Raw genomic sequence first — 21,539 nt, forward strand, 5'->3', positions numbered from 1 at the left:
GAATCTTCAAGATGCCTTGCAATTGCTTTGGCATTCATATCAATCGATGAGCTCCATACTGAGGGAATCTCATCAGGCTATCAGCTGAAGGGTACCTCTAGGTATACGTCCAGACGCCACGTTACAATCCGATGGGGTATCTTGATCCGCAACTCCAGAAATACCAGCATAAACCCTAACCCCAGCAGAGTGCAATAACCTTCCTCCATCGAGCAAGTGAAACCGCCCTGAAGATCAACCAGCCGAGACCAAGGCGAAAAGGAAAAAGAGAAAACAAGCAAAGAAAAGAACAACACAAGGAAAAGGAAACGAAGGGAAACAGACCACAAGCAAAAGAAATCCATCCTCGTCGCATCACATCTCCTTCCCCTTACTTTACTTACCCTTCCAACCCCCTTCATCATGGCCTCCCACTAGGTCCTCTACCTCTCAATCCACTCCCTCCTGCACCTCTCCTCGTCCATTTCCGCCCTAACACTTGCTCGCACTTGCTCAAACAGCCCATAGGTATCCTCCACACCCATCTGAGCGAAATTGTCCAGAATTTCTCCGATCTCCGTCATCTTCTGGTCCTTCTGCTTTAGCTTGGCCTGCGTGTCATCCGCCCTCATGACGGCCACCCACGCCGCGTCGGATTTGTACTTGAGTTGCACGATTTGGTCATTGAAGTACTGGCGGAGTTGAGCAGGGCGGTCGAGGTTGGATTCTTTGCGGATTTTCTTGGTCGGGATAGAGGTTGTGGCATGGGCAGATGAAGGAGAAATGAAGTGCTGAGAGTAAGAGCGGCCACGGCTAGTAGGAAAAGGCTGAGAGGTGATGCGGTCAATGATTGCGTTGGCCTGGTCGTTGGTGGTGATCGAAGGGTTGAAGAGTCCCCCGAAAGCTAACGGCTCTTTGGCGAGTTCGGCATGAAGACGGGCACTGAGGGCTTGGAAGATCTCGCTCTCGATCAGTTCTTTGACGAACGGGCGGCTGCCATGCGGAGAAGGACAAGACGGCTGGTTAGTTTGCGTTAACTTTCACGAAGTCGTGATGGGAAAGAAAGGGTGTTTGCCACGACGGAAACTTACATTCTCTCCAGCTCATTGACCTCGCGCTCGAGGGCAGCATTCTCAACCTTTGTCTTGGCCTCTCGCTTCTGAAGGTCGGCAATATAGTTGTTGTGGGTCTCAAGGACTTCACGAGCTTCGTGGCCCTTGATGCCGCCGATCAAAGTGCCGGGGGGAGCATTGGTGATTGCATCTTCGGCCTCGTCCTGTTTCGATGAGGTTGCAAGTTAGCGATCGAAGCGATACTAATTAACAACCACAGCAGAAAGAATAGGAAACACTCACATAGGTATAGGTCTCGACATGACCGTAAGGCAGCTCGGAAGGACCAGCCTGATGGTCAGAGAGCTTTGGCGGCGGACCAGCTTTAAGCTCCGTCATCTCGAGGCTACTACCGCTGCTGCCACTGCTCAAACTCTCCTTGGGGAAGATGACCTCTTTTCCCTTACTCTTCCAATCGCTCTTGTGCTGATTATAAGCGCCGGCCACGGAAGTAGAAAGAGCTGCCTCGTCGACCATCTTTCCTTTTCCCTTCCGATCGATCTTTTGCTGACCACCAATTGGGTTCGCAGTCGCAGAAGAAGAAGCTTTGCCCTCGGATGACGACGACTTCAAATCCCTAGCATGGAACAAAACCTGCTCCTGCTGCCCAGCAAACTTCTGCTCAAAGCCCGGAGGCACGGAAACTCTCTCCCCGACGATCTGGTGCTCTGGAAGATAGCGAGTGGCCCTACGAAGAGGTGGAATGTTGCGCTCGTCGATCTGGATGCGCGGGGGGAGATCGCCGACGTAGATGTTGAAAGACTGAGTCTCACCAGGGAACTTGTAAGGCTGACTCTCTCCAGGGAACGTGTACGTGGAATAGTCGTGGATGTTGGGAACCGGGCGCGTGCCGTCTTCCAGAAGAACGGTCGACGGGCCGGGAACAGCCGCACCCGCAGCCGCACCCGCAGTGGCAGTGGGAGTCTGGGTCGAAGCGGAGGCTCCGATACCGCTGTCGTCATCGTCTTGGTCACTCTCAGGCTGTCCATAGCGACGATAGACCAGATCGCGACCAGCAAGAGGATCCATCCTATCGAAGGTAAAGTTTTCGGTTCTTCCACCGAAATTGGTATGCGGAACGCCAGTAGGCGCCCACTTGACTGAAGGGTTAGACGGGAGAGAGTAATGGGCCGTCATTTCGCTGCCGTCGTACGCGTCGTATTGCGCCTCGAAATTGTGCTGGGAAGGAGGGGTTGGGACGTCAGACATCGACTCGATGGGGGGTGTAGCAGGGCGGGTGCGCCCAAGGTTCTAAATGATGACATTCACTCAACTCAGTTACGTCTCTCTCACCCACACACATACACATGTGAAGGGGCAGGAGAAAAAAAAGAGGAGACTTACAGCCGGAACCTCAACCTTAGGCGGTCCACCAATACGAAAGTGCCTGTTGCGCGTGGCACATCCCTCCGCCAGCTTCAAAAAGATTTTGGGCGAAATAGCGCCGGCATTCGGTCCCTCGTCATCGCTGACATCGCCGGGCTCGAGGAAGGGCGTCTTGACGAAATACTTGGGCGGGGTGGAAGGCGTGCTGCTATTGTTAGAATTACATTTCGCCGAGCCATCAGAAGCATGGGAAGAACCGTTGGAAAAACTGCGCGAGGGTGATGTATGAGGCCGGTAGAAGCCTTGCTCCTCCTCCAATGTGCTGCTGTCTGCGCGCGAGTGCTCCGAGAGCTCGGTGATCGCCGAATGGGGCTGGTAGTAACGGCCGCGCACTTGCAGACCAAACGGGGATTGATAGGGGGAATGCTGGGGGTTGCTGGTAGGAGAAAAAGAAGGGGGAGGTGTTTTCGAAACTTTGCCTTTGTCTTGGCCATCTTTGCCTTTGCCATGAAGGTCTTTGTCGTCGTCTTCGGCCTCGGTCTCGGACTTGCCATCGTCCTCTTCTTGGTCCTCGCCTCGGTCTTGGTTGCCTTGGTACAAAACGTCTTCAAATCTGTGTCTTTCAAAAATAATGGTTGCCACACCATTTTCCCCACTGGTAAGTATGTTTCTCTTTCTCTTTTTCTCAACTTTTGGTCTCACTGACACACACACACTCTCTCTCTCTCTCGCCATTCCCTCTCTCACATGTGTCACCATCCCTTTGGGTTTATAAGATGTACCCCAAGATGATGCCCTCGATGCCCCCATATAAAAGCAGAGCAAAGATGATGACAATGATGGCGGTGTGTAGGTGTAGGGGGTTGCCAACGTACCGGTTGTTCTCTGGGGCCGGCTCATGGAGCGGCAAAAACATCTGGAGGGGCTGGACCCGAGCCTCCTCCTCCTCCTCCTCCTCCTCTTCTTCTTCCTCGGCACTCTGGCCCGCAAAAGTCTCTTCGCCAAAAGCAACAGGCTCGCTGCCGCTGCCGCCGCCACGCAACTCCATCTCCCGGATGGCTCTGGTCACTTCGGCCTGCACGCCCGCCATGGTCGTCGGCTCGTACATCATCCTGGCCAAGGGCTCCAGAGCCTCGTCGTCGCGAGGGTAGTGCCCATGGCCAGTGACGCCTCGCATGCTGACGTAGGCCAGCAACTCACTGTCACCGAAGTGACGGGTCGCAGCGGGATGGCTGCCGCGGGGGCTCTCTTCGGCCGAGGCACGGGCACCTTTACCGCGCGTGGAGAGGCCAGGGGTTATCGCTATGGATGGAGTCAGCCAACTGATCAGGCAATGAAGAGAGGAAAATGGGTCAAGCGGTGGATAAGAGGGATGTGATGGACGACGAAAGACAAAAAAAGGAAGACAAAAGAGATGTGATGAGCAAGTCCTATGTTCTTTCAAGTCCTGCACCACTTTATCCAGTCCCGATCCAGCCACTGCGAGAGAGGCCATGCGAACTAAAGCCAGGATACAGAGCTAAAGGGCCAGCGTTGCAAGACATGTCTTCCATAGCCGATCGATTTTCACTTGGAGACAAGTGATGAAAGGCATATGATCGAAGACAAACGACCGAAGCCAAGTGACGAAAGACAGGAGTTGAAAGACAGGGGAGACTTACGACGAACGATGGGAGGGCGAGGGGGCAGGGCCGGCTCCTCAAGGCTCTGGGCGTTGGCTTCATCGAGTTTGTCGATGAAGTAGTGGATGGGGATTTCTCCCTCATCCTCGCCCGGGAATGAGCCGGGCATCGGCTGGTCTGAGTGAGAGATGGATGTGTCAGCTTCTGATGTCATCATGACAACTCGAAGGCAGCAAGACGGGGGATGGGAACTTACTGCGAGTGGTGTCACTCATGGTTGTTCGCTTCTTGAAAGTGGGATATATGGTTAGTGGGAGGCTTTTATGCGAAGCGGCAGAGGATTGATAGGACGATGAAGAGGAGGAGGAGGAGGAGGAGGAGGAGGAGGAGGAGGAGGAGGAGGAGGAGGAGGAGGAGGAGGAGGATGGGTAAAGGCGAAGGCAGGAGGACGTGTGAAAGCAGGTCAAACAATATGAAGGAAATCAGGACTCAGGTTGCCCCAAGCGACTATTGATTTTGCCACTGTCGACGACCTTGATTGCTCAACCTGGAGAAAGTGAAGTGGATGTGAGGATGGGGGAGTTACAGGAGGATATCGCCTCTCAAGGACGACGACGATAACGACGACGACGAAGAAGAATACGATGATGAAGACGATAACGACAACGTTGAGGAAGAAGGAAAGAGGATTATACTCGCAGGTTGTTCGGTCGACTTGTTGCTGACAAAGTTCGATCTGTTGCTGAGTTGCAAAAGAGCAAAAGTCGAATCAAGAAGACGAGAAAGACGAGGATGAAGAGGTCGCGTCAAAGGGAGGAGGAAGTTATATGTTCTGCCTGTTTGATTGCTTGCTTGCTTGCTTGCTTGAAGGTCCTCACAATCACAATAACTTTCTACGAAAAACAATAGGGCCCCAAAAAACATTCACGTTGGTTGACCTGACCATAGCAAGCTTCAATACGCGTCACGTAGATCACTGGCTGGTGGCCATCCTTGAAACCTGACAATTTGAGGTTGTTTATTCACCAATATCTACGTTGGTATTGTGCGACCTTGAAATCCGACCTGCTAGCAGAAAAGGTGGTGGTGATATGATGTGGTGAAGCAGTTCAAGGTCGGGGACCAACCCACTTCCACTCTTTATTCAGGGAGAAATAAACAATAGCAACCTACATTACCTCACCAGACCTTGGGATGAGGTGGTGAAGTGAGCGGGCAGTCAAAGATTATTCAAAATAGCAAGAATAGGGAGCAAAACCTGGAGAGTTCGGATGAGTGTATCATACCTGGAAAAAAAAAACTAGGCCCCAGTCCCCACCACACGCCGGCCACGAGACCGTTCATCCCAACTATGAAACACACCTCCAGGCAAGCAGGCAGGCAGGCAGGTTGTGTTGTTGACAAGCAAAATTTCCTACGCGAGCAACGTGAGCAGTCAAGTAATATCCAAACAGGAGAGTCCAATACGTTCCCTTTTTTTTTTTCCCGAGAAAGGCCGTTGCAAAACAGTGATATGCCTCGTAAACAAGTGTCATAACTCCCAAAACTGGGAAACATCTCAGCAAAGGCCTCTTAGGATGTTTTTCCATATAGTAAATGCACAGAAATTTAGCTCAAAGGTTTAAGAAAAACACCTTGGGGCGTACGAGAGGATCAATAAGGCGTGAATGATGTATTTTGAGGTGTTTGGTTTATTCCTACTATGACCATGAGGCAGGAGACACTACGACTCTAATGTATGAAACAATATGCGAGGGTTTGAAAAGGGACGTGGATACGTTCGTTGCAGGATAAGATGAAGTAGATTGCTGTATATATCAAAAAGCTAGCCGGCGGTCAGTGGTTAGTCACTACGTACCTACCAACATAGAACAAGTTGTTGATAACGAGTGTCAACACCGGTTCTCGGCGCTGCGCCAGTCACTACTACATCTACGGACACTGGTTGCCTACTTTATCCTGTCGGTTTCCCTGGCAACTATCTAACTACACAGACTCGCCAGGTACGCAAGTAGTTCCCAACAACACCTTATCGAGAGTAATGCCGTACTTGAGTACGTCTTCAACCGATGTCATATCGTCGGCTTCGTACACAGTACCTAGACGTAGAGACGGGATCTGCCTGGTACCTATCAGCTATGCCTTCTGATTCCCACTCAGTCACAACTTCTGTTCGAGTGTCCTCGACAAAACAAGCCGATTTCTTACAAGACGCGAATGTAAGGATGTATGTAAAAGTCAACTAATATAGTATGGCGCGGACTGGATGACAACAATAGGACAAACACATCCATATCCATTTTGGTGCCTGGCCGCTGTGAGCGAAGCCTTCTTCGTCCTCTGCTGGCTGGGTCAACAATGTCCAACCAAATATGTACCTACCTACCTTTAACGAGTATCATCCATCCATAGTGAACAGATATCATCCAACCAAAAAGCAAAAGCAGAAACGTACCCCAAAAAGAGGAGAAAAAAAAGTGACCCGCACCGGGTTCGAACCCGGCAGCTTTCAGTTTACTTGGTAAAGCTCACGAAGAACTCTCTCGCATTACTCCCGGCTGCCCTAGCGGGCTAGGGATTACGGAATGGATGGCTCAGTAACCTAGGTTATATACCCCCTCCCCCTACTCCCGGCAGCGCGATGTTGAGAGTCTCTTTTAAAAAGAAAAGTTTGTGCAGACATTCTTTGCTTTCCACAACCATGGCAGCGAGTTGCAGAGGCGATGACATGACTGCAGGATGACAAGAGGGCACTTATCCTACTTGGGAGTTATTCCCGGGAGACCGTGCGAAGAAGAAACAGAAGAAGAAGAAACAGAAGAAGAAGAAACAGAAGAAGAAGAAACAGAAGAAGAAGAAACAGAAGAAGAAGAAACAGAAGAAGAAGAAACAGAAGAAGAAGAAGAAGAAGAAGAAGAAGAAGAAGAAGAAGAAGAAGAGCCTTCACGAACTAGTTGGACAATCCTACAGAAGGAAGTTTCCTGTATTAGTGAAAATGGTATCTGCCCGATGTTGTCTTCATATAGACAGCCGTAACTATCACCATAATCATAAAACGAGAATACCGCAAGTTTGCAGTAAATGATTATAATTATATACTAAGCCATGAAAATGGGTATAATAAACTCCCGACGAACTCATCTCATGCATCCATGCGCTCATGCTTTCTCCTCAAGCTGTCGCCAGCATGCTGTTGTGTTTCTATACTTGTCCTCTCTCCCATTCTGCTCCTCTCACATATCCAGCCACTTCCCTTCCTTCTTCTTGTTACCGGTTGGCACCTCTCATCATGCTTCTCATCCCCCACCAAAACCAAAACCCCAACTCAAATACTAGCAGCAGGCATCAAAACATACGGCAAATCCGTCTGATCCCCTCTCCCCGCGAGTCTAATCACACTCCCACTACTCCCACTACTCCCACTACTTCCCGCACTCTCCACACTCCTCACACTCCTACCGCCGCCCCCTCCACTACCAGCAGAACCCGACGACGAAGCCAAAGACAATTTACTCACCCCCGATCCATTCGACCCATTCGTCCCACCCGTGCCAGTAGTCCCATTCGTCCCAGCCCTATACAGCCCCGTTCCCATACCCGTCGTCGTCGCCGTCCCCGTATGCCCCATCGTCGCAGCAACACTCCTAGGCGTAGTCGGCGCCGTACGGAACTGTCTCTGCTGTTGCTGCCAGGAGTACGTGGTCGAGTAAGTACCCGAGGAGTTGCGGTTCGCGGAACGAGGATGGTGATGATGATGATGATGGTGAGTGCTGAAATGAGTCTTTGCTGTTTTTGCTGTTTCGGGGCGGAGGTGGTTGTGCGTGCTTCTGAGGGAGGAGGAGGAAGAAAAGTAAGAGGAGTTGGTTTGTTGCCGGGTTAGACTTGTTGGGTGGTGGTGGTCTAGGCCTCCTCGGAGGAGGCTGTTGTTGTTGGCGTCGGCTGGGGCTGGGCTGGGGCTGGGGCCTGTTGCTGATGAGCTGCTGGGTGTGGCGTATTTGCCTTTCGTTCTTCTCCTTTTGGGCGTTTTGGGTGTTGGTGTTCTAGGTAGTGGTGGTGGTGGTGGCTGGCGATGTTGATGTTGGCGGCTGGCGAAGTAATGCTCTAGTTCGTTTTCACCGTGGTACATGCTGCCATTGGCGCTACCGCTGTCCCTGCGCTCACTGCGCAAATCGCCTGAAGAGTAACTTCGCCTGGGCGCATCGTTGTCGATGTCGCTTTCGTAAAATGAGTGAGGTGATGGTCGCTGCTGTTGCTGAAAATAAGGAGAGAAAAATCGGCGGTCATTACTGCCGGCCTCTTCGGTGCCGTCGTTACGAACATTCTCCGGATCATTGTCTTCTGCCCCATCATCCTCGTACTCTCCTCCGACAATTTCGTCCAATACCACTGGATCAAGCGGTCTCATGCCTCTAAGCACCTCCGCAAAGACATGCATCAACCGTCTGAACTCGTTGATCGATAACGGCCGAGTTGAGTACCGAGCGCGCTCGTAGAGCTTGATGAATTCATTCAGGGCCTCTGACGGGACTACCACGCTGAGTTCAGTCAAACTAGTCAGATACTCGCGGAGTCCCATGCTCTCATGTCGTTGTAGCAGCGCCACAGCATCTGGGTCTAGTAGGGGCGGTTCCATCCTCCCTGCTTCTCCCTCACCTTCCTCGCCTTCGGATGTCCGGTCCGGCGGTGCAAGGGTGATAGCCTTGGCCTCGATCAAATTCGGCAATTCGCAAATGACCGTATCGTACTGCACATTCGCGAGATCGGGCGAAGTGGGCGAGGCCCATCCAGGGTGTTCAATCTCGCCCCAGATATGGGGGCCTCCACGCGGTGCCACGATGTTGATGCTCACCAGCTCGTCATGGCCCGATTGGCGCGTGATTGTCGAATTAAGCTCGGATTCCCGACCTTGGATGGTGTCCGCACTGATTCCCCTACGCACTTTCGGCTTCCAGCGACTTCGTTTCCCGGTGAATCTGTCGGCGGCTTCTTTCGAGGCTTCCCTCGCTGCCGTGGTTATCCATGACTCGGTTTGTGCTTCTCCATCCTCTCCTGCATGATCATTCCTTTCAACCTCTTGCCCTCGGGATATCAGGTGCGGCGCATTTGCTGTTGCAGGGACAGAAGCTGGCCCAGAACCGGGACCACCTAGGAGCAAGGGCAAAGGCAGCCTTGGTCTCGCTTCATACGCGATGGCGGCGCTCCTGCTTAGACCCGCAACGACCAAGTGTCTGACATCGCGGGGCACGTCGCCCTTCTCTATAGGGACCCATGACTTGGGAATCGAGTCGAGCAGCGCTTTGTTGTAGTACAGTCGAGTGGCGTAGATAAAGACAATGATGAGGATGGTGACGAGGTAGCAGAGCGCAACAATGAGGATGCTGTAGTTCTGCTTGGTGATGATGGCCTGGCGGATTAAGTCGATGGGACTGACAATGAGGAAGGCGAGAAGGACGAGATAGATGAAGTAGTAGACGAGTTTGTAGAGGAAATGGGCGATGATGGAGACGGCCGACCTCATTCTTTTGTGTGATGTTCTCGAGGTCGCAGCCGGATATTTCGAATCACTTGCCAGAAGAGGCAAATGTAGAGAAGCTATTACAGCCGACCGTTGTTGAGGTCGAAGCTGCTACTGTTTCCAGAAGGAGCTCGTGACTTGCGACAGAAGAATGTTGGGCGTCGGGGAGTGTCATGGCGGCGCGGGATTGGAATGCGATGATATTCAGTTCGGGACCGAAGAAAAAAGAGCCGCGGTTCAAGGGAGAGATAGCCGCCGGTTATTAGGATGATTAGGACATTGGAGCAGTTGCGATGGCGATGGCGATGAAATTCGAAAGGCAAGAAAAAACTAAAAGAACAAATCCAACTTCGGGAATGAAGCGGAAACCACGAACAAAGGAGAACCTTGAATGATGCAGGAACAGGAACTGGTAATGGAGAACAAGGAGCAAGCTTTCCCAACCGAACTGTCGAGTTGGGTTAAAGCCCGTGGATCATGGCACGTGTGACCTCATTTCCCGCCGGCTCGTCCATCCTTGCACAGCCGCACCATTACGTACCGAGCCCCTGTATGGCTGGATCGTTCAGGGGAAGACACCGCTGTAAGTAAACAATGGAATCTATTGTATGTAGCAGCACCACTACGTACCGAACGCTCATTGAGGTATCATACAACAAAAACAATCTAGACCTTAACATGCTAACAATGGCCATCCAGCTGTTCTTCCTATTTTCCTTTTAAGCAAAACCCCCTACTCCGTGCGTGTGTGTGTGCTTATTCATACAATATGCTTCAGTAATCACATCTAAACATATCCTCGTCACCTCTTCCACTGGTTAAGGTCTAGCAGATCGTCCATCCTAGGCTGCGGCTCCGGAAAGTTCGCAGCCTCCCTGGCCAAGCGCATATCCGTCAACGTCAGCCTCAAATCCCGCGCATACGGTCCAAACTCAGTAATGAGCGTGGTCAAAGCTTCCCTCAACGCCTCCAGAATGGCATCCACCTCGGGGCACTCCTTGACGCCCTCAATGTCCGTCCAGTGAACCTCGAACCCTTCCTTGAACCTCTCCAGCTTCTTGGTCACATTCGTCAATGTCCGGATGATCGTCGCGATATCCCTCTGCACGTTGCCGTACTTGTCCTCCTGCAGACTGTGGCTTGTGAGCATGCTAAGGGCGTAGGCTGCGTTGATGAAGAGACTAGGCTCGCCGTAAGGGCCTCCGAGAACCGCATTGAGCATCCTTCTCCGGTACTCCTGGCGGAATGGAATCCCCACCCACTTGTGAAGTCCCTTCATAGCCCAAGTCCTGATGAGGCTGGCGGTATCATCGGTTCCAGTGGCGGCCTTTTGGACCTCGAGGAGTTGATGCTTGGCCGCATCCACGGTCCTCTTCGCAAACGGGCTGAGGTGAGATCCTTGACCCGGAGCAACAGCAACCTGAGTAACCGCCTTCTCGACCTCGGACCGGAAGTTTCTCCTCCTAGAAGGGCCTCCCAGATAAATCGGATCCTCCTTCAGAGGTGCTGTGGTTCGGACCTTTTCCTCGACACGCTGTGCCGCTGGAGCAGCGACAGGCTGAGGAGCCTTTCCATAGTTGGCAATGTTCGTCTCAAGGCTCTTCAAAACGTCGAGGCAAATGGAGTAGACCTGAGACCACGCCGGTCCGTCCTTTCGGTCGAGGTCTTCGTAGATAGCCTTGCGCCTTTCCGGGAAATCGCGGGCAATGAGAGCCAACTCCCACATGGCAAAGCACTTGAGTGATCGTTAGCAATCAGAACGCTACTCAACGCTGGAGATAAAGCAAACATACCTTGAAAAACAACTTCTTGTGCTTGAGTCCGTTCAAGAGACTGCCATTGGGATCCTTGGATCCGGTGGTGAAAGGGCGTTGATTCTTGGTCGGCTCCTTGACCATGAACATGGTAAACGCAGTGTTACCAGCAATCCAAACGATCAGGAGCATGAAGCTAGCCAAGGCCATCGAGACGAAGCTGCTAAAGGAGATGGGCCACGAATACGGCACATAATTTGTCTTTGGAAGGTTGAAGAATGGGCGGAAGAAGAAGAGCGACAGCCGCCAGACGGCCTTGCGCAGAAAGAACGGGTAGATGACCAAAGTCAAGATCCCGCTGGCAAGCGTCTGGTTCAATGACTCCGCAAAGATCTTGGGCATCTCGCCCCAGAACTTCTTCATGAGCGTACCGACATCGCTGCTGCTGTTTTGGACGGCACCCTCTGAAGGCTTGGCAACGCCCAAGAAGAGCCGGTCGTTGTCCAGATACAGATGTCTGATGGCCTGGTAGGCGCCGAGGATCGCGAAATGGGTGGTGAACGCGACAGCCTTCTCGTTCAGCCTCTGTCTATCGTATGAGAGGTAGGTAACCCATTCCAAACCAGAGTCCTTGGACTGCGAGAAGATGTAAACTTGGGCAAAGAGCCAGGCTGAGAAGGCATACGTCACGATCGTCTCCAAGGTTGAGAAGTTGCGGTAATGCTTAAGGAAGGTATCGTACGCCGAGTCGGATGTTCGGTAGCCGGGATGGTATTGTGCGATGCGCAGAATGAGGATGAGCGAGCCGGAGAACCAGAGGAAGGCGGCGCGGATACCAGTTGGGCCGATGGGGAACCAAGACCAGAGGACTAGATGGAGAGCATCATGATTAGTCGCTTGCGCGTCCAGTAGTAGAGTCGGATGAGGAGAGTATAGGCGAGTATCCAAGCTTCCTTAAAGGTAACTTACAAGAGTTCCATCTGGCCAAGCCAATGGCATACACATATGCGATAGCGAGCAGAATCAAGGCCGTGGTACTAAAACGGCGATGGAGGGCAGGCTGGAGGAAGTCCTTGTAAGGCGGTCGTCTAACAGATGCGGGCGCCATCTTCACAGCGCATTGTCGACAGTCCCGCCGTCGTTGATGGTTTGCGTGTGGATGTTGTCTGGAAGAAGTGGTGTGTGTGAGGAGGAGGAGGACGGTGAGAGCCTGAGGGGGAATTGGTCCTTTTCAAAATCGAGCTGTGGTCGAGCCCGATCGGATCTTGGTGCAGCTTCAGGTTCAATGTGTTGAGTTGTAAATAAAAAAACGGGGTGGGCCTGCCTGCCGCGCTGGATTGAAGCTTCCAGTTCCCCAAACACGACGCGCTGCTGTCAGCCTGCCACCCTTTCTGGATCCACATGGGCTCTCATGATTGGCCAAAACGTCCACATTACGTCTTTAAGCCCAGCCGAAGCTTTGGATGGCAGGACAGGGGAGTTTGGATGGTCTTGGCCAGAGCTGCCCAGACAGTGGAGGCTGACAGCACACAGCAGCCACTGCGGGACAGCGACGGGGGTGCACTGGGCAGCGCAATCAATGCAACCACTTGCGACCACTGTCGTCCCAGACCACAAGTCACAAGTCACCTTTCACTTTCAACCTACAACCAACCTCCGACCACCCGACTGCCTGTTGACGATAACATCATCAACAAAATAGGCACCGACAAATCGCTCGTTTCCAATAGGGCCCCTCAACTCCCTTTCGTTGCAAAACTGGATATATACCAAATCCCATTCTCCCGACGACAATCACTACCCACGCACCGCATCAGGCACCGATAAGAAACTACTACTATCACAACCACATCTACAACCACAATCAGCAGCAAGCATGTCCTTCGATCAGCTATCCTCCCTCGAGGCGGGGCGCCGTCGCAATACCGGCAGCGGCCAATTCAGCGACGACCCCGAGTTCCAGCGCCTTTCCCAAGATTTGATGAACAAGCTCTTCAGGCTCAACGGCAACAACCAGCGTCTCCAAGGCGAGGTCGGCCACCTCGGCACACGGCGTGATACCCCGCGGGTTCGGGAACGAGTCCACGAGCTGATCGAGGAGTCGCGCGACCTGTTCAAGGAAGTAGGCGAGGGCGTCAAGAAGGTTCAAACATGGGAAGATGTCACTGTACGTTAATAACTTCTTCTTTCCCGTCCCCATTGCCAAGCGCCGAACCATAAACTTAGAACTAACAAAACACTACTCCATAGCCGACCCAAAAATACATGCAACAAAAGCTCTCCCGCGAGTTCCAGTCCTCCCTCTCGGAATTTCAATCCCTCCAGCGCACCGCCCTCGACAAGCAAAAAGCCTCAGTAACCGCCGCCCGATCCGTCATCGACGCCACCGACCCTTCGCACTCGTCGCACCCATTGCTCGACGAACCTCAGCTGCTCCAGCAGCAAGAGCAAGAACTCACCCACCTCGCCCCGCAATCCGAAGTCGACTTCCAGGATGCGCTCATCCTCGAGCGCGAGGAGGAGATTCGCAATATCGAGCAGGGTGTGGGCGACCTGAATGTGCTGTTCCAGCAGGTGGCGCAGATTGTTAGTGAACAGGGCGAGATGTTGGATACGATTGCAAATAACGTGGAGAATGTGCGGGATGACACAGCGGGGGCGGATAGGGAGTTGAGGAGCGCGGCGAGGTATCAGAAGAATGCGAGGGGCAAGGCGTGTTGTTTGCTGTTGATTTTGAGCGTTATCTTGACGATTATCTTGTTGGCAGTGTTCCTGGGTTAGGCTGGGCTGGGTTCATGATATGGGGTGGGATGCTTGCTGTTATGAAAAAGCGGGTGCAGAAAGGATGCTGGAAAGACGGGACAAAGCGGGAAAGGATATGATTGTCGACGATGTTTTTGATGACGAACACGGACGGGAATGAATGGCTCGGAGGACAGGGTATAAATCCTCTTTTGGTTGGTTTTGTTGCTACTGCTGATATTGCTGTTTTTGCTGTTGTTATTGCCAAGTTCGCATTGGGAGGGATCAAAGAAAGGGAGAAAGGCGTTTTCGGAGTTTTTACTTTTCTATTTACTTGGTCTTGTTTGTTAGTTGTACAATTTCCATCTGGCCTCTTCAAAGCCAAGTCTATCATTCATCCATAGGTATCTTATCTTGTCTCATATGATGTCTCCTCTATACATACAGAATGCCCTCATACCCACTCCCATCCCGTCATCATGTGTTCTGCTTATAATGGTTCTTCTTCTTGGTCGTCGGATCCGGCTCCCAGTCCAATCCCGGCAGCTTCGGCCTCACGTACGCATCATCGCCCCTCCCCCTGGCCGGTCCCAGAGACGGCGGCAACGGCATCTTGGCCGCCACCACCGAAGTGATAGCGTTGCTCGTCAGACTCGTCGTGATCCAGTACAGATGCAGCGCCGCCGGCAAGTTGAAGGTCGCGGGCCCCACCAACAGCGTCAGCAACAGCAAAGCCCGCTGCATCCGCAGTCCGATGGATTTTTGCACCTTGATCTGGGATGCCTGGTCGCCAATGTTGTGGGGATTGGGCTCGGCGACCTCTGTTCCTGGGTTAAGTAGACGAAGCCATCCTTCTCGGGTGCGAGGCATCACGTTGACGAACATGGTAAACGACAGGATGAAGGGGAGGATGTGTAAGGGGTCGGCGGCCATGAGGTCGGGGAACCAGAGGCAGCCTTCCATGGAAGTCGGGAGGGCGTTTTGGAAGTAGGCGGAGAGGGAGTCGGGGAGGTATGTGTTGGCTAGGGGGTTGACAATGGTGTCGGCGGTTGTGGTGGTGGTTGTGGTGGTGGTGGTTGCTTCCGTGACGGCGTTGGTGGCCGCCTCAGTCGCTTGTGATACCGCTTGTTGTGTAGCTTCCGCCGCCTTTGCTATCACCGTCTCGAGCGTCCCTTGTGGCGCGGTCTCCGTCGTCTTCGAAGCCGCCGTCGCCGCCTCTGCCTCCACCTTCCAATTCTTATTCAAAAAAATACCCAACAAGCCAACCGGCCCGTCACACAGCCTCCTCAAAGCCTCGATACCGACCAGCCAGCCCGGGAAAGCTAGAAACGGAACGAACTGCTTCCACGGCTGCACGCCCCACTCCTTCATCAACCTTTTGCTCGTCCGTTCCATCCGTTTCATGATCTCTACGCGCAGGACGAAATCGTTCCTGACGGGATCCACCTGCTTCGCGTAGTTGACGTCGTGGAAGTGCCGCCGGCCCCAGGCCATGAGAACCGGCTTGAGCAGGGCCCGCCGCTGGGCGAGCCGCTGGGTGTACTTGGCTGCCGGGACGCGGAAGATCAGGCTGATGGCGGCGCCGAAGCCGGGGATCAGGATGTACCAAGGGATGTGCAGGTTGGCTTGGGCGGCGAGGAGGAGCTGCTCGACGGTGGTGACGGCTTCGTTGACAAAGGGTCGTCGTTGTGAGGGAACTGATGAAACCGGGTTGTTGTTGTTGTTTCTCGTCAAATGAAGTTGGGTAGCCGCTGTGAGGCCTAATGGTCGAAGTGAGGATGATGTGGTTGAGAGTCCATGCCGGGCGAGCGAGCTCATGCTCAAGCCGCCGGCTAAACGTCCTCCGAAAGCAGCCATGGTGGTGAGCTAGGAGCTGGGAATGAGTAAGACGGGCGAGGGGAATAGAAGAGAAGAAAAGTAATAATGGGGGTTCACATTATCCGTCTAACATGAGTTTCCCTTCCCTTCCAGCCTCTTACTTGTTCAGCAATTTACTGCTGAGTGACCGAGAAGAGGTGTTGTTCTTGGTGAACCTTGAAGTCCACTTAGACCTTCAGACGAGGATCCTCTAGAAGTTCATTGGTGAGGCATCATTCCCGATAAACATCCAAATCGAATATCGTGCCTGCCGGCTCTATGCCAGGGGTCCCAAGCATAACTCCGCCAAGCCAGCTTTGAAGTCCGTGCTCAACACACAATTCTTTCATCTGACCAATTATAAGCTGCAGCTGACACTGGCCCAGCTAATGGTGAAGCTTGCACATCTTGGTGCGCAGTGCCCCCTACGTCAGAGCCGCAGAGGTGTGAAGCACTGTACTCCCGTCCCCTGAAGGAGCCCGCCTGCACTATCAAATGCACCCGCAAATACCGTAGCTCCCGCTATAGCACATGATGGAGGGCAACCCTCCCAAATAATTACTGTCACGGTGGTGGGTGGGACAGGAACCCAAACACCACAAGGCCAGATCATTCCACCTCCATCACCCCGTCAAACATCATCATCCGCCCAGCAACCTGTCTAAACTCCAGTTCCAGTAGTCGGCTTTGGGTTGTCGCGGCGATTTAACTTCATAGTCCTTCGTTTAGTCCTTAATCATTATTCTTTTCTGTTTCCTGTTCATGCCCTCTCTTCTCCCATTTCGATTCGCGCCTACAAGTAGCTAGCCCGAAGCTCTGAAACAACAAATCCACGAAAGTTCCCAAGCAACGGCGCATAACGCCAACGACATATAACCGACATAACAGTACAGAAATCAACACACACATACATAACGCTCCAGGTCATGGCGAACGGCCTCCTCACCTACGCTGCCATCCCCTTGTTGACTATCGGCCCGCTTCTCGCCCTGTTTATCCCCTTCGTATGGCGACTGGTCGGCTCCTCGCTGGGATGGTACTTGCGTAGGAAGACAGATGGCCGACGGTGCCACATCCTCGAGGTGGTAGAGGCGGACGAGAGGAAATATCGGGATTCCAAGGCGGCAAAGGGCCGGAAGGAGGAGAAAGAGGAATGGGAAACCTTCGGCAACAACATCGAAGCTACCGACACATCCGACGGCAAGGTCTACGATAAGGATTGGGATGGCATCGTGGGCTTTTTTCACCCCTTTTGGTGAGTTATACCTGGGGATGGGTTACTGTTGGAAGTCTGGTACTAACACAAAATGCAGCAATGCTGGGGGAGGCGGAGAAAGAGTCCTTTGGGCTGCCATTCGGGCCACGCAGAAACGCTGGCCCAAGGCCAAGTGTGTCGTCTATACGGGTGATCACGATGTTAGCAAAGAAGCTATCCTGTCCAGAGTAGAGGTAAGGAGGCGCCCAACTGTACCGTTTTCATTTGTATTCTCCAGTGTCTTGCTAACATGTTGATTTCACCAGCATCGCTTTAACATCCACCTCCACCCGCCCACCGTCAACTTCCTCTACCTATCCACCCGCCGCTGGGTTCTCGCCTCTACATGGCCCTACTTCACCCTCGCCGGCCAATCCTTCGGCTCCCTGATCATGGCCTGGGACGCCTTCTCCCTGCTTGTGCCCGACATCTTCGTCGACACCATGGGCTACGCCTTCGCCCTCGGTTTCTCCCGCTTTCTCTTCCGCGACGTGCCCACGGCTGCCTACGTGCACTACCCGACCATCTCGACCGACATGCTGGAGTCGCTCGACCCGACCTCCGCCGTCGGCGCCCAGGGCGTCAACGCCGGCAGGGGCACAGGCGCCAAGGGCCGCGCCAAGAAGATCTACTGGCAGCTGTTCGCAAGACTGTATTCGCTCATGGGTGCGTCCGTGGACGTGGTCATGACCAACTCGACCTGGACGCAGGGCCACATAGAGAAGCTCTGGGGTCCCGTGCGCAACTTGACGGGTAACGTGCCCGGCATTACGTCCAAAGTCAATCCCATCGCGGTGGTGTACCCGCCCGTGGCAGTCGAGGAGCTTGAGCAGGAGGTCGAGGTTTCGCCCGAAAGCGAGAAGCGGAGGGAGAATGTTCTGCTGTACATTGCGCAGTTCAGGCCGGAGAAGAACCACCAACTCATTGTGCAGGCGTTTGCGGAGTTCTTGAAGAGCGGATCGGAGGCGGCGAGGGACGCGAAGCTGGTCCTGGTCGGCAGTGTGAGGGATGATTACGACTCGAAGAGGGTCTACAAGCTAAGGCTCCTGGTCAACGAGCTGCATATCAAGGACCGGGTCGAGTTCCATCTGGATGCGTCGTGGCCGGATATCTTGGAGTGGTTGAGGCACGCAAGCGTGGGCGTCAATGGCATGTGGAACGAGCACTTTGGCATTGGCGTGGTGGAATATCAGGCTGCTGGGTTGATTTCCGTGGTGCATGATAGTGGTGGACCGAAGTTGGATATTGTTGTCGAGGTTGATGGCGAGCCTACTGGTGAGTTTTCGGTCATTGCCCCCGTCTTGGACCCAGTTGGACTAACAGATGTACAGGATTCCATGCTACGACCTCTGGGGAATTTGCAGCGGGCTTCGAGAAGGCTTTGTCCCTGCCTAACCCGTACGCGGTCAGATTGAGGGCCCGCAAATCGGCGAAACGCTTCACTGAGGGGGAATTCGCGAGAAGGTGGATCGAGCAACTGGAGAAGTGCGTGGCTATGAAGGCGGTTGAGAGGCCCAAGAGCAGACAGTGATCGCGCCGTCGACTTCTTTGTTCGCTTTCATACCGGGCATTATCATACTAGGGAAAGTGGCTGGGCTATCGGCCAAGCTTCCGTTTGCTGGACCAGCCAGAAGAAACAGTAGACATCATTATGGATACCCCTTTCTTAATATACCATAATTCATAAGGTGTTGAGAGTCTCGGGTTCTTTGCAGTGCCATCCTGGGGGGTTGGGAAGATGTGTGAGGTCTGCGCCTAATTCGTCATGGACCATAATGAACATGTAGAAGTTTGAAGCAATCCATCTGATCCTTATGATACCAACACCACATTTCTACTTTTTATGATGTCTCAGCAGCTATCCTTTGAACAAGTCTCGGGAAGTCTAGAACGAGTCAAGATCAGGGGTGGTTTAAACGCAGTGTGGTCCGTGCGCGCTGCTAAGAAAATCCAAACTCCATCGACCACTCAGGTTCTCCAAGTCATCCACTTTCCTATTCGGATCACAAGTCAAAAATCTGCGACAGGACCCTGATTCATCCCAACTTCACCAACCACAAAAAAAAGTTGAGACATTGGACGCAGGAACCGGCATAGTTCACTGCATCTCACTTGTCAGTCACACTTGGGTTTTGACTGGTGCATCAAAACTCACCAATGTCGGCAACCGTCCGACTTCTCTCATTCTCTCGATCATCATTCATCAAACCCACAACAACATCAGCATCCATCCGCAGCCAATTGGCGTCGCCGAATAACAAATTCTCCTGGACCAGGTCAGCAAGCCACTACACGGCAAAGGAATTCAAGAAGGCTTTCTTGGACAACGACTTCCACAAGGACAAGGACAACGGGTTCCACAAGACGAAGAAGGACAACGGGTTCCATAAGCATAATCATCCCAACGACAAAATGGGCAAGAGACAGTTCAACGGCAAGCCTGGAAAGTTCAGGAAAAAGCAAAAGAAGGTCGTGGTTGCGTCGGAAGGATCCCCGGAGGAAGTCCTGTTGCACGACATCAATGCCCTGCTTGAGACTTTGACTGTGGCTGATGTGGCCGATGAGGGAGCCACTGAGGCTCCTCAGGCTGAGGTGGCCAAGCCGGAGGAGGTTGAGAAGGTAGAGGGTGAGGAGAAGGTTGAGGAGAAGACGGAGGGCAAAGAGGACAAGGCCGAGACTAAGCCTGCGCTTCTCCCCCAGGGCACCGAAATCGAAGCTGAGATTCTTTCACTATCTTCCACCGGCGACGGTCTTGCGAAGCAGAAGGGTTCGGCCTCCAACCACATCTACGTTGTCCCCTTCACTGTCCCCGGCGACGTTGTCAAGGCCCGCGTCTACCGCCATGTCGAGCAAGACGGCTACTCGCACGCCGACTTCCTCGAGGTCCTCACCCCCTCGCCTCTCCGCGACGACAGCCGCATTCAGTGCAAGTACTTCGCCAAGTGCTCCGGCTGCCAGTTCCAGATGCTCGACTACTCGGAGCAGCTCAAGCACAAGCGCAGCATCGTAGTCAAGGCCTACAAGAACTTCTCCAACCTCTCTCCCGAGCTCGTCCCCGAGATTCTCGACACCATCGGCTCCCCTCTTCAATACGGCTACCGCACCAAGCTGACCCCCCATTTCGACGGCCCGCCCGGCGGCAACCGCCGCGGCTTCAAGAAGCCCATGGAGGAGATGCCTCCCATCGGGTTCACCCCCAAGGGTCTGCGCAAGGTGATGGACATTGAAGACTGCCCGATCGCGACGGACGCCGTGCGCGCCGGTCTCACGGCCGAGCGCGAGCGCATGTCCAAGGAATTCGCCTCATACACGCGCGGCGCCACCATCCTGCTTCGCGAGAGCACCAAGCGCGTTCCCAAGCCGGCCGACGGCTCCGAGATTCCCACCCCGGACCTCAAGCCCGGCGTTCTCCCCACGCCCATCGTCACCCCCTCTGCCGACGGCAGCTACACCGACTTCAAAACCTGCATCACCGACAACAACGCCACCTCGACCGAGTACATCGACAACTTCATCTTTCAGAACCCGGCCGGATCCTTCTTCCAAAACAACAACTCCATCCTCTCCCCTTTCACCGATCACATCCGCCAACACATCCTCCCCCCTCCCGGGTCCCTTCCCGAGGGCGCCAAGCCCATCAAGAACCTAATAGACGCCTACTCCGGCTCGGGACTCTTCACCATCACGCAATCCTCCCTTTTCCCAGGTGGCTCCATCGGCATCGACATCGCGGACAAGTCCATCGATTTCGCGCGGCGCAACGCGCGCCTGAACGGGCTGGACGAGTCGCAGTGCAAGTTCATCGCGGCCGATGCGCCGCAGCTGTTCGAGTCCGTCTCGAGTCTGGACGCGGACGAGACGGTGGTGGTGTTGGATCCTCCCCGCAAGGGTTGCGACGCCAGTTTCCTTCGGCAGCTGATGCAGTTTGCGCCGCGCAGGGTGGTCTACGTGTCGTGCAACGTACACACGCAGGCGCGGGACGTGGGCGTGCTAGTGAGGGGCCGCGTGGGGGATACCTTTGGGGAGGCGTTTGTGGATCCGACAGAGGGGGAGAAGAAGATGAGCAGATATGTGATTGAGAGCATTCGCGGCTTTGACTTCTTCCCGCAGACGGGACATGTGGAGGGCGTGGCGATTTTGAATCGGGTTGATGAGTAGGTAAGGCAGTTGAGGGTTGAAGGGATATAAAGGGATAGATAGATATATGAGGAAGGGAAAACGAGGTATTGGGGATGAACTACTGTACCGGGTTCCGGATGTAAAAAGTGAGATTTCTGTCTGTTTTTGTGGTTGGGATATAGGCTCAATCTTGAATTCATACCCCTTGAGAACCGTGAATAATGACCCCTTGACCAGCATCATGTGTCTTCGATGTTG

The 21,539-nt window shown here is 53.5% G+C and overlaps 7 protein-coding genes across 7 annotated transcripts; 3 read left to right on the forward strand and 4 right to left on the reverse strand.

Annotated features, from left to right (window-relative positions):
* Nucleotides 1-422: 422 nt before the first annotated feature.
* Nucleotides 423-4,314, reverse strand: SMAC4_06765 (uncharacterized protein; the record flags this gene model as incomplete). The annotated part of the gene is made up of 7 exons (XM_003344940.2): nucleotides 4,296-4,314; nucleotides 4,079-4,216; nucleotides 3,293-3,719; nucleotides 2,436-3,007; nucleotides 1,335-2,342; nucleotides 1,071-1,255; nucleotides 423-972 (listed from the first exon to the last, which is right to left on the reverse strand). The coding sequence occupies exons 3-7, from the start codon at nucleotides 3,315-3,317 to the stop codon at nucleotides 423-425; spliced, it is 2,340 nt and encodes a 779-aa protein (XP_003344988.2). The 5' UTR covers nucleotides 3,318-3,719; nucleotides 4,079-4,216; nucleotides 4,296-4,314.
* A 2,800-nt stretch (nucleotides 4,315-7,114) lies between these two features.
* Nucleotides 7,115-10,072, reverse strand: SMAC4_06766 (uncharacterized protein). The gene has a single exon (XM_003344941.2). It carries the CDS (start codon nucleotides 9,555-9,557, stop codon nucleotides 7,365-7,367), a length of 2,193 nt encoding a protein of 730 aa, XP_003344989.1. The 5' UTR covers nucleotides 9,558-10,072; the 3' UTR covers nucleotides 7,115-7,364.
* A 55-nt stretch (nucleotides 10,073-10,127) lies between these two features.
* SMAC4_06767 (uncharacterized protein) lies at nucleotides 10,128-12,595 on the reverse strand. The gene is made up of 3 exons (XM_003344942.2): nucleotides 12,278-12,595; nucleotides 11,348-12,177; nucleotides 10,128-11,289 (listed from the first exon to the last, which is right to left on the reverse strand). Exons 1-3 carry the CDS (start codon nucleotides 12,414-12,416, stop codon nucleotides 10,357-10,359), a joined length of 1,902 nt encoding a protein of 633 aa, XP_003344990.1. The 5' UTR covers nucleotides 12,417-12,595; the 3' UTR covers nucleotides 10,128-10,356.
* Nucleotides 12,596-12,913: 318 nt separating this feature from the next.
* Nucleotides 12,914-14,431, forward strand: SMAC4_06768 (uncharacterized protein). Its single transcript, XM_003344943.2, has 2 exons — nucleotides 12,914-13,475; nucleotides 13,559-14,431. Exons 1-2 carry the CDS (start codon nucleotides 13,185-13,187, stop codon nucleotides 14,087-14,089), a joined length of 822 nt encoding a protein of 273 aa, XP_003344991.1. The 5' UTR covers nucleotides 12,914-13,184; the 3' UTR covers nucleotides 14,090-14,431.
* A 96-nt stretch (nucleotides 14,432-14,527) lies between these two features.
* On the reverse strand, nucleotides 14,528-16,074 carry SMAC4_06769 (uncharacterized protein; the record flags this gene model as incomplete). Its single annotated transcript, XM_003344944.2, has 1 exon — nucleotides 14,528-16,074. The coding sequence occupies exon 1, from the start codon at nucleotides 15,905-15,907 to the stop codon at nucleotides 14,528-14,530; it is 1,380 nt and encodes a 459-aa protein (XP_003344992.1). The 5' UTR covers nucleotides 15,908-16,074.
* A 386-nt stretch (nucleotides 16,075-16,460) lies between these two features.
* SMAC4_06770 (uncharacterized protein) lies at nucleotides 16,461-18,931 on the forward strand. The gene is made up of 4 exons (XM_003344945.2): nucleotides 16,461-17,162; nucleotides 17,221-17,356; nucleotides 17,429-18,437; nucleotides 18,494-18,931. Exons 1-4 carry the CDS (start codon nucleotides 16,834-16,836, stop codon nucleotides 18,691-18,693), a joined length of 1,674 nt encoding a protein of 557 aa, XP_003344993.1. The 5' UTR covers nucleotides 16,461-16,833; the 3' UTR covers nucleotides 18,694-18,931.
* Nucleotides 18,932-19,224: 293 nt separating this feature from the next.
* Nucleotides 19,225-21,320, forward strand: SMAC4_06771 (uncharacterized protein; the record flags this gene model as incomplete). The annotated part of the gene is made up of 1 exon (XM_003344946.2): nucleotides 19,225-21,320. The coding sequence occupies exon 1, from the start codon at nucleotides 19,320-19,322 to the stop codon at nucleotides 21,318-21,320; it is 2,001 nt and encodes a 666-aa protein (XP_003344994.1). The 5' UTR covers nucleotides 19,225-19,319.
* Nucleotides 21,321-21,539: the final 219 nt, after the last annotated feature.

Source organism: Sordaria macrospora, chromosome 5 (assembly GCF_033870435.1).
Source record: "Sordaria macrospora chromosome 5, complete sequence".
Lineage (NCBI taxonomy): Eukaryota > Fungi > Ascomycota > Sordariomycetes > Sordariales > Sordariaceae > Sordaria > Sordaria macrospora.